General features: G+C 49.5%; 2 protein-coding genes across 2 annotated transcripts; both read right to left on the bottom strand.

Moving 5' to 3' along the window:
* Positions 1–1,266: 1,266 nt before the first annotated feature.
* On the bottom strand, positions 1,267–4,346 carry LOC123181922 (uncharacterized). Its single transcript, XM_044594331.1, has 2 exons — positions 4,093–4,346; positions 1,267–2,076 (listed from the first exon to the last, which is right to left on the bottom strand). The coding sequence occupies exons 1-2, from the start codon at positions 4,225–4,227 to the stop codon at positions 1,759–1,761; spliced, it is 453 nt and encodes a 150-aa protein (XP_044450266.1). The 5' UTR covers positions 4,228–4,346; the 3' UTR covers positions 1,267–1,758.
* Positions 4,347–7,427: 3,081 nt separating this feature from the next.
* On the bottom strand, positions 7,428–11,526 carry LOC123181925 (probable E3 ubiquitin-protein ligase LUL4; the record flags this gene model as incomplete). The annotated part of the gene is given in 4 exon segments (XM_044594333.1): positions 7,428–7,719; positions 9,219–9,346; positions 9,445–9,937; positions 11,280–11,526. Coding segments are annotated over 3 exon segments (774 nt in total). The 3' UTR covers positions 7,428–7,719; positions 9,219–9,232.

The raw sequence follows: 11,526 nt of genomic DNA on the forward strand, positions 1-11,526 counted from the left end.
CAAGATGGTGAACAACCCGTTCTGTGGTTGAACAAGCTCATGAGATACAATGCATTGTGAAGGAACTGGAACTCCTTAAGTGTAATCATCGATCTCATATGGACTGGCGATGTTGAGGCAACGGGCTCCGACGAAGAAGAGTAGGGCATGGGAGATGGCGGTGCCTCTAGTCCCATGAGTTGGTCCGTATCTCATGTCCTACTCTACCTCACCGGTGACCGCACCTTCACCCCGAGAGGGCTTAGCCAGCGGCCGTACTGAGACTTGGAGGGAACAACAAGGACTGTTTTACATTGCATATAACTGTATGGATTTGATGATTTGAAAATAAGGTATCCGGTTGTGGAATTGAATTTTTGCGTGCTGACCTGTCATTGTCCGCAAACGCGTCCGAGCGTGTTCAGTGACGTTTGAGGCCCGGATTTTGCTAGTTATGGTTGTAGATCCTGTTAGTTCGGACGGTTATGGGCGGTTCGAGGGGTTCACGTTGAAGATGCCGTAATATGCGCCCTACGACATTGTTTACGTACATGCGCGCCCTTGTTTTGTACAGAAAAGGGAGAGTGATAAGAGTTCACATGCCGCGGAGGCAGTGGTACATGCTTTTGCTAGAAACCGCATCTATCGAATGTGCAAATGTATCAACCTAGGGACTCGCATGATTGTTTGTTGATTAATACATGGTGTGCGTTCTTCGGTCTTCCAAGGCCACAACGACAGCCATTACGCCACTGGCTTGACTCTGCACAGACCGTTGCTGTCACGGGCACGAAGCGGCGCCGCATTTTGTGTGCGATGCACGCACGGAGAAGGTCGCGCGCCAACCCGGGGATTCGCCCTGCCGGCCACGCTTTCATCTCATGCATGCACTTCACAGCCGTGCGCCTCGACACCCCCGTTACTGCGTGCACGTAACCAGTCAGTACATCCATCCATGCCTCCCCGACACCGGTTGACCATCGCCCAAATCATCCAGCCAAAACCCCATCGATTTCGAGCTGGATGTAGCTACTCCGATCAGGAAATATCTGGACAAGATCTTGAGGCGGAGCCCGACGGCGAGGCGCACACCCCGAACCAACAGCCACACGAACACCCAGACGCAATCCCGCCAATCCCCATGCAACACGGAGGGGCGGCGCGGCGCTGCAGCAGATTCCAGATCTATACATGTTCCAGGGCCAACCCGAGATTCCATTCTACGGACGGGAACGGGATCCGACGGAGAAAAGAAAACGGAACGCATGAGCCCAGCACGACAGCACAAGACATCAATCATTACTCGTTTCATTCTTTAATAATGGAGCAGCACTAGCAGTACTACCAGTACATTAATCTTACAGAAGAAAAAAGAATAGAATAGAGATTACAAAAATCAGCCGAGGGAGCCACGGCACCGCCACATGCGCGCCAGCCTTACTATACATACAATTCCATTTCCATTGTGGGGGCAGGAGGAGGCACAGTAGTACCCTAAAATACTACGTGCTCCACCGCTTATTATTGGTGTGGCGTGCCCCCGGTCCCTCCCCTGCGTGCATGCATCCCTAGGGCTCAACTTACACATTTAACTAGCCCTGGGAGCAACAATGGCTTATTTACCATAGTATAACAGTAGTAGTAGTAGTAATACACAATTAAGCATATTAATTTAATTTAATTAATCCAATTCCCATTTGAGAACCCAGCACTGCCTCCGGAGCTACTTAATTAGTCGGCCATTTTTTGATTTTTAGAGTGCATTTATAGAGCAGATTTTCAGGCGCGTCTTTTAGTGGGCGCGCCTGCGGCGACCCCGGCGTCGGCCTGGGCCTGGGCCTTGGCCTTGTGCGCGGCGGCCTTGGAGCCGCTCCAGTTCCTGCCCTTCCTCTTGGGGTGCACGGAGCCGGGCGTGGACCGGGGGATGAAGACGCCGGTGCCCTTGCTGCCGCACTGCTGCTGCTGCTGCTGCTGAGGTTGCTGCTGCCACGTTCTCCCGCCGTCGCCGGCGCCGTAGCTGGCGGCGTGGTGGAACAGCGTGTAGGCCGGTGGCGCCAACATCGACGGCACATGGGGCGCCATGGACATGGAGAAACCCTGGACGATTCCGAATCAAAATCGCTAGCTGTTAGCTGCTGCACATGATGTGATGCGATGCGATCGTGCATGCATGTAGTATGCCCAAGCTTGATTATTAACTTGCTTATTAAAAGAAAACTAAGAAAAATCCGGTGGCCAATGGCTGTATAGCAGGAGGCGGCAACTAGCTAGTAATTAAGGTTGCTACTGAACTCATGGCAACTTGCGTGCATGCAAAGATTTCATCTCAGCGCTAGCTACTCGATCTTGTCACGTAGCAGGGATTTTATTCTTTAAAAAAGAAAAAAGAAAAAAGTGCTAGAAACATCATATTTGTACGTAGAGAAAAGAAAAGGGGAGAAAAAAGCAAGCATGCAGTACGAGTCGCATGATGAAGGGTTTGTGTGCAAGCAATATGGAGTAGATAGATCGGAGGCTAAGCAAAAGTCCAAAGCAACATGGATCACTTGGTCGTATGCAACATGATAAGTGTCTGGACGATCGATTCTACTCCTCTACCCCTACTAGTTAAAAACAATTGATTCCTTGTCAATCATGCAGGGTGAGCAATGACTGTGCAAGTACTAATCGGCACCGTCTACGTACGTGCGACGGTAACTAAACTGATTAACTAACCGGGCCGGGGGTTAAAAGTGGTAATCTTTGGAGCGGTAAAGTACGTGGTAATTACGCACCGCATGTTGGCGCCAAGGGCGAGAGATAGGGAGAGGGACATGTGCGGCGACGACGCGGATGGTCTACAGCCATGTGTGCGTGGGGTTGCGTGGGGAGGGCGTACCTTGCAAGCTTCTACTTCAGGAATGGCTAACGAGAGGGACATGTTTCTTTCTCCGTGGTTCTGACCATGAGTGAATATCACTAAGTGCACCGCACGTCTGACCCTTTCCTGGCTAATTAGAGCGTCCGGGTTAGCAGATCGAGCAGATTAGTTGCTCTCTACTTGTTCCATTCCTGCTCTCGCCGGGAAAGGTACTACTCCTGCTGGTTAAGGTGGTGCCAAGCTCACTTGAGAACTTGACACAACAAAGAGTGCTGCTCACACGCAATTCTTTCGGAATCGGTGGAATTAATGCAATCCAATCCAATCCAATCCGATCCAAGCAGGTTCTTTATTAGGCTTAAATGTAAACAAAAAAAAGGGTTTGTCCGCCGTGGCAGAGGGCCTTGGGGCCCCACCCCCGGAGCAGGATTTGGCAATGGCAACTTGCGAAAATGGTCAATTTCACACAAAAGGTGTTTTGGTTTCCTCTAAATGCACCGGCTCTCACACTGACGTGCGCACGAAAGGTACATCCATGCGCGCCCATGTAAACTCCTGGATGGCTGATGCTTATCCATCAAAAAATTCTGCGCGTAAACGAAATTCTGCGCGTACGCTCATGCAACTGGGCCAGCGACAGGCAGCCACTCGATCCCCGGATCCACGCCACGACCATCTTAATCAGCCAGTTAACTAACTAATTCACTGCCCTGTAAGGCTGTAAGAACAACACATAGCGCCTGGCGCACATGAGGATGCTAAGCAGGTAATTATTAGTGGGGCAAGGCGGTTGCTTACACTACTAACTGAAGAAGTCCTGGCATGGTTGGAGAGACCACGAACGACATGGCCGTTCATGCATAAGTTGCGTTGTCTTCTTCGGCTGTTCCGCTTTTAATCAGGGGAGGGGAGGGGAGGGCGAGCAGAAAAGTATGGTTTGGTGTGATTTTGATTTGATTTGGTCGTGTGTGCAAGCGCAACCATGTCATGTGGCCGTGCTAGCCGCAACTAATAACAGGTACCAAGTTGGTACTAGCGCCACCAACTAACTACCAATCGAGTAGAGAAGCCCCTAGCCAGCCAGCCAGCTGCAAGAAACCCAACAGAAGCAGAGCTAACTAACTAAACCGATCAATCGATCGATCGAGCTCGGTAGCTCGCCACACACGACACGCATGCCCGGCGGCGGTAGAAATGGCAAGATAGGAAGCAAAGCAGGAAGTATGAAAGGGATGGAAGGGCGGAGGGCTCACCGGTGGGAGGTGGACGGCGGCGGGGAACTGCGAGGCGGCGAAGTCGGCCTCGTCGTCGTCGGTGATGAGGAGGGAAATCCGCTTGCTGAGCTCCGCGAAGAAGAGGTCGTCGTCCAGCTGCATCTCCACCTCCATCTCGCTTCTCCTTGAGCTGTTGCGGGCCGAGCTTGCTTGCCGGAGCTGGAGCGGTTGCTTAGCAGCAGAGGACGGACGGAGAGGGGCGGCAGGGAAACAGAGAGGCCTGGTGAGCTCGGGCGCAGGGGGGCGCTTTAATAAGATTTTTCCAGGGCAAGCCGGGGTGGGGTGGGGCCGGTGGAGCAGTTGGCCAATCCCTAGTTGGAAAGGTCGTGGGCCCCACGAATGTGCGGGCGCCTGCCGCACACACAATCTGGTCTCTGCGGTGAGGTGCGCCCCACATCATCACACGAAACATAGGGGGCCCGCATGTCAGTAAGGGGGCTGGCCTTTTATTTCTCTAACCCGAAAGGAAAAGTAACTCTGCTCCAGGCACGAATTGCGGATGGAGACAGCTGCGATCACGGTGACGATGAGAGCATGGTTAGTATAGCCAGCTACTGGCTATAAGTCAGTGCCATGTTATATACAGCCCATTTTATAGCCAACATGTATAATAGTAGATTAAAAAAGTGTACTGCTTTGTTATTATGTGGCCTACCTTTCATTCTCACAAAGTGTCTAGGAGCACGCGCTAGAGCTGTCTTTTTATGAAGAGCCCGCTTACCTTCTCTCTACTATTCTGTTTCCTCCAACTAAGCAGAAATATACTGGTTTATTTCTTACAGCCCGCTGACTCAGCTCTATTATACTTGTTATGAGCTACTGGATCCACTTTATCCGTTTCTGTTTCTGGCCAGGCAGACAGGGACGACGGTCGGATGGGTTGGATGGACGGCACTCCACGATTTTCAGCCGTGATAGTTCCTTCCTTCCTTCGTTGTCGAGCGAACGGTTCCAACACCGAATCCATCCGCACAGTGTTTTCATTGGATTGGATCATCGGAATCCCAGGCAGGGAATGAAGTCTGGATCCGGTGACGCCCGCCAGGGCCGCCGGACGGGCGCAACTAATCCTACGGCCTATGTTTTCGCAAAAAAATAAAATCCTACGGCCTATGGGAGGGAGAGAAAGTGACGGGTTATTTATTATTATTAATTAATTATTATAAGCGCGGCATTATCTTTGCTCCTGGATGGAATGGAAGGGAGGAGAGGATGAGGAGGCTCCGGCGCCGAGTTGGCCACCGAAGCCAGCCGCATCGCGAAATCCGGGGGGCTTCACGACGGCACGCACCGCATCGTCCGCTGGCTCTGCCCGCCTGCCCACATGGCCACCAGGGTGGGGTGGGCTGCCGGCCGTCCTCTTCAGTCCCGGACGCCGGGCCCCACCCACGCTTTCCTTTCCTTTCTCTGCACCTGCGAACGAATGAATGAATGACCGCATCTGCATCAGCAGGCTGTACTCTGATGTGATGAGCCCAGGCCGAGCTCATCCAAACACAGCACGATTCCCGAAAGGCTGGCCATGTCGCGCAGCCGTCACGGTAGTCAAGCACGTCGCACTAAACAAGGCATTTAGTACTCCCTCCATTCCAATGTAGTGCTTCCTCTATCTTCATGCTTCAACTTTGACCGTAAATTTAACTACCAAGACCGATTGCGGCGGGAGCAAAAATTATATCAGTGAATTCGTATTCGAAAGAAGTTTTCAATTATGTAATTTTTTCACCCGCCGCAGTCGGTCTCGTTCGTTAAATTTATGGTCAAAGTTCGACCTCGGGAAGCGCGGGCGCACTATATTTTGGAATGGAGGGAGTACCAAGTACACCGCCAAATCGCATTTGGACTACCCACAATGATAGGTAGTAACATCACACATATCTAGATAAAATAGATGATGTGGCAAGCAATAAATGAAGAAAAAAAGCAAAGTGGTAACATAGCTAGTTACTAGTAGTAGTAACATCACACATATCAAGGCAAGATGTGTCTATAGCCTAATAAATGAAAGGTTGCATGTTATCACATATATGTTACTCCCCACTATAGAGGTAGTAACATAGACTAGTAACATGACATGTTACTGGTCTATGTTACTACCTATTGTGGCTAGTCTTAGGTGCTCGTTGGTGGCCGTCTCTACTGGTGTAATGTAGTAATAGACTAGTACTAGAACTGTACCACTACTGTTTTTCCAGCCGAGGTGGTGGTGATCATCATCATGGGAGTGGAGAGGGAGAGGGAGAGGGAGATCCATTCCGATTACGAGGGCGGCAACAGTGGTTCCCATCATGGGCCTGGGCAGGGGTTGGCCGCTGCCCCTCGGTTCCTATCCGAAACCCCCGGCCCCGGGGGATTGGATCGGATTGGATGAACCACCTAGACCTAGCCAGCCAGCCAGCGAACCGGCGCCGATCAAAGGCAGCGCACGCTCCACGTCCGCCTCCTCCCACTGGGCTGGGCCGGGTGGGGGCGGCCGCCCGAGGCCACTCGCTCGCTTGCTGCTATACGCATTCTGTTTCCATGTGCACGTTACGTTAACCTCCCTCCCTCCAGTCTCGCTGGGTGGATGGCGCGTACGTACGGCCACGGGAGTACGGCGAGCCGTTTTTGGACGGGAGGGAGGGGTGGGGCGAACGACTGGTGATGCCGCGCGCGTGCGCTTGTGTGGCTGCGCGCCGCCCTCCTCCCCCGGCCTGTGGGCGGGGCCGTTGGTCCGACGCCGACGTAGGCCTGGCGTTTGGATGTTTGCGCGCCGGTGGCTCGTGTGGTGGAGTAACTTGCAGCGCCGACGGGCGACAACTAGGGGCTGGCCCGCCGGCAGCTGTGCACGTTGTGCGCAGGCTGTCAGTGACCAGCGACCAGCTTGGGCGAACGTGTGCGCCTTGCGGGTTGCGACTCGGCTGGCACTGGCAAGTTGCAACATAGTACTAGTATGTGGTACCTGCAATCAGGGTCTGAGTAACAGTGCATATGGCTGCCTTGCCGCATGAGCAGTCGGCAGAGTGGACTTCATTCAGGCTGCTGCCATGCCTACGTGAGCAGTAGAGCCCACGAGGTATTTTTGTCAGCACGAGGGTTTTGCCGCAGAATGTGAAGGCGGTGGGCGCTGCGTCGCCGAATCTCTTGAATCTTTTCACTGTTGATTACGGTTCTGGCAGTGGGAGGGAACGGGGGTGAACATCGTCAGAGACGGCGATGCCCAGGGTGTCGAGCGAGTCCGTCCAACACAGGATTCACAGGCAACCAATACATCGTAGTATTAATTTCAGTCCTCTTGCTCAATCTCGCCATCAGCCAACTGGGCTTCTCCAGGATAAATAATAAGTGCATGTTATCAAAACAGGTTGCCGACACCAGTAGTAGTAGTGGCAGCAAAAAATCCACACCAATATGTACACGGATTCACAGGCTTTAGATGCTTTTACATGTTTGGGTACGCCCAATCTCCGCCACGGCTTTACATTTGTACTGTACAATTCATACTCGTAATTCTCCAAAGACTCTGCCCGCTAACCAGAAACAAAAAGAAACTTCGGGAGCTGATGAAGCCCCATACACCATCATTTTTCAGCTTATTATTCACACATCCTCAGCGTGAAGAGCAAACTGTCAAGCAGAAAAAAAAAATTAGACATTGTATAAAAAAACAATTACACGGATATCATTTTTCAAGACGGTTTAAATTCACTCAATGTCTCTACAATGTGAGATAGTCAGACAGTTTTGGTTTCTTGGTCTAGAACTTTAGTGTGTCAATATAGGTAGGGAATGCAAAATGATGCTACAACTTTGACGCTACCAAGTAATTTGCTTTGTCAAGCCCTTCTGACCCGCTAACTGGCCCAGTAAAAGATCCACCCCTAATATGTAGTTTCGAGTTCAGATCCACCAAATTAAAGGAAACAAAGGTATTTCCTTGCAGTGAAAGAATGTTGTATGTACAAAAAGGTGAGCAAAAACTTACGGCTGAGTAAAGAATTAGGTCTTTCATGCATTTGTACCCACTCTGGAAAGGAGTCTCTAAATTCATAGCTTCGTATCAGCAAATGCAGCAATGGTGGGTCAGTAAGTTCGTATGGAAGACATCCCACCTTATTTGTTGAATTTTTATATGAAATACTAACACCTGCAGCTACTTAATGTGTATCATCATCTACAAGTTGATATTCATGGCAAAACTGATGCGTCAAATCAAGTCCATATAAAATGACCATAAAGCGTTTAAGCTGGTTCAAGCCCGCTAGTGAGCTTTACACATCTTTCACCACATTAACCTCAGCAGGGCCCTGACACTGAGCAGCGAACCATGCGTTTGTTCAATGGCTAACAAGAACAGGGAACACTTGGGTTGCAGTGGTGCACCACACAATTAACCAGGCCTACAATTCTACAAACCCAGTAACTGTGCTTTAATTTATGTGCTAAACCTAAAAAAATTAGTAGGCTATTCTACCATATATATTCGGAGAAACTTAGCCAGAGCAAGTCTAGTGTATTACAGAACTATAAAGTTAACACCACACAGAAAACATGTGCAATGTTGTAAATTAACTCAATAAAAGGCACGTGATATTATGCATTCGTATATGCATTTTGATGCTATTTTCCTCGTATCAATTTTAGTACTACTTCTAGGTTCATTTGGCAAAACAAAAAAAGTTGTCTCGGTTCTTACTTTCTTGAAGGGGATAATACTCTGCAGGCTGTGCACTGTCCTATTCTTCAGTTTATTCAGATAATTTCTACCCGATTGAAATTATTATGGTAAGAACATTTATCTAATTTAGCATCTGGTGGTCATTTGAGTGTTTAACTGTTTATGCACTGTGCACATTACTGCCACTTCCGATTAACCCATGTCTGGAACAGCTAGCAGTGAATGTTACAGAACTTCGACAAGGGTTGGTTTCGACGAACCATGTCCTAGCTAATAGCTATACCTAGAGAACTACCAGAAACATCAAACACACATAGTTCAAGTGTCAAAATGATAGTGTTGATATTTATTACTAGATCGCAACCAACAACATAACTATGCACTTTGAAGACTGATATTATTTAGAAAGATATGGACAATAAACAACAGGATGCAGCAACAACCATACCAGCATAGTCTTCCTTATGGCTCAGCACTCCTAACTTTGATCTCCATTAGTTTCTCAACAGGCTGTCTGCATATGGGGCATTTATTTGATTGGAGCCTTAGAGCTTGTGCACATTCACTGCACATACACTGTACAACATAGGACCAATCAGATAACAACATTAAGTAATGTAAGTGAGATCTGAGAAAGCAAAAGTAGAACTGCAGGCTACAATTAGTTATCTTACCAAATGCCTGCAAGGAAAAACAGCAGTGTCCCTTGGCTCTGTCAGGCAGATAACACATTCTTTCCCCATGCCATCATCGTCAGCATCAGGAACGTCAGCTTCCGTGGAGTTGACAATCCCATATATTTCTTTCAGCTCATAGCGCACACCATTAATCCACAATATTTGCTTGACAACTTTGACTTGAAGATCGTCGTTATGTTTCTCTATAACAGCAAGTGTAATTTGTGCCCGTGTGGGGTTTACTGTTTGACCACCTTCCTCTGGAGATGGAGAAGCTTCCGCATAAACTACCAGTGGGTATACTTCCTCTGAAGGATTTGAAAGCTCATCCAGAGAAAAGAATCCCAGATCAATACCAGATCCAGAGGGCTGGACATAATTTTGAGCCAATCCTTTCTGGAAAGGTATCTTTGTTGGTGTCTGCAAGTCTGGGTACACTGAAGAAAAATTGCAGTCTTTTCCTTCCTTGGCAAAGTAATGTATAACTAAACTGCAATACACAAAAATAAGTATAAATATGGTCATTAAACACTAAAGAGAGCTGGAATATTAATCAGACTTGGATTTTATAATATTAACCACGCTTGAATATGATCAAAACGACCAGATACAATTTCATCCAGTAAAATGGATTTTGTAACTTGTATAATGAGTCAATATGTCATGTACCCACGCGAACTAATGTAATATGTTACACCTATGCTACAGTAGTTCAAAAGGAACTACAATTGCAGGTGATGTACAAACCCGGCATACAACATTTTAACATCTTATAAATTTTAAATAACCCCTCCCTTTAGAGGGTTTCAGTTCAGATTTAGTAGACTAATCGAACAATGCCTGTAACTCCATCTTTTCTAATCTATCCTTCACGTTTGATACAAAGGTGAATAAGAAGTCAATAATTCATGAGATTGAAAAGCTACCCTTCACTGCTCAAAGATTAAGAGCCTGTTTGGACTGCTCTACTCCGTAAATTCCAGCTCCACTCTCAAAACCACAATCCAAACGGGGTATGATGTCCCACTCCGCAAAAAAAACTCAAATCTGGGGGACAGCTCCGTGTTTTTCGTGTAGCTCTTCAGGAGGTGCTCCAAAAACTCTAGTTTCAAGAGTCCTCATGGAATTGGGACACTGCCACTGGTAAGTGGATAACGGTTTGTTTCTTTTTGCTGACCGGTACCCCACACACAGGCACCCCCTCCTTTTCCATGTATCCCTTCATTCTCCTCCACATCACGAACAGGGTACCGCTCCACACCCCTAGCCGCCACCGCCACGACGACAACGCTAGCGAGGCGACCACCGGAATGGATAGATCCAGTGGCCCTCTTCCTCCCAACCCTGGTTTCTCAGCCCCCCTCGAGCCTCCGAGCCACGGCCCAGCGAGGAGGACCATGGCTGCTCAAGCTTTGGCTTCGGCCGGGCACACCACCGGAACGGTCAGCAACGACCAGACTGCCGCCCCGGCAAAATCTGGGGCACGACCTTTCCCACCAAAATTTCGCATTCTTGAAGCTGGAGCTAGCTAGAAGCCAAACTCTATGGTGGAGCTGCAACTCCTGGGTGGAACTGCTCCAAACTGGATTTGGTAGAGTGGAGCTGATTTTGGAAGGGTGGAGCAGTCCCAAACAGGCTCTAAGCTTCACATAGGTCAAGTTTGTAGTATCCAAAATTCCAACAAGAGTTCAGCCTAAAATATGTGCTGTAGCCCCCCCTAGGTGAACAAAACCCTACTAGTACAGGTCAGCAAGTAGGCAGTAGCTACACAATTTAGACCAGGCAAAACAAATCTAGCCCTGATCTCAGCGTTGGAGACGGCCAATTCTGACCTGCCGTCGGTGACCGCGTCGAAGGTGAAGGAGACGAGGCGGCGGTCAGGGTCGGCGGCGTCGGGCACGAGGCGGATGGTGTCCTTGCGCAGGTTGATGTCGTTCTTCACCTTGAGCGCCTGCTGGTGGCCGACGAACTCGGGCGGGGGGCCGGTGAGCGCGGGCATCTGCGACGGCGGCGGCTGGGGCGCGGGGTGCCACGGGCCGTGGTACGCGTGCGGGGGCGGCGGGTGGTGGTGGTTGTAGT

The sequence above is a fragment of the Triticum aestivum genome, chromosome 1D, assembly GCF_018294505.1.
Source record: "Triticum aestivum cultivar Chinese Spring chromosome 1D, IWGSC CS RefSeq v2.1, whole genome shotgun sequence".
Taxonomy (NCBI): domain Eukaryota; kingdom Viridiplantae; phylum Streptophyta; class Magnoliopsida; order Poales; family Poaceae; genus Triticum; species Triticum aestivum.

Excerpts from the sequence above, each read along its gene's own strand:
- LOC123181922 (XM_044594331.1), bottom strand. The coding sequence starts at position 4,227 with ATGGAGGTGGAGATGCAGCTGGACGACGACCTCTTCTTCGCGGAGCTC. Across the intron at positions 2,077-4,092 it reads CCGCCGTCCACCTCCCACCG|GGTTTCTCCATGTCCATGGC; the intron begins GTGAGCCCTCCG and ends GGAATCGTCCAG.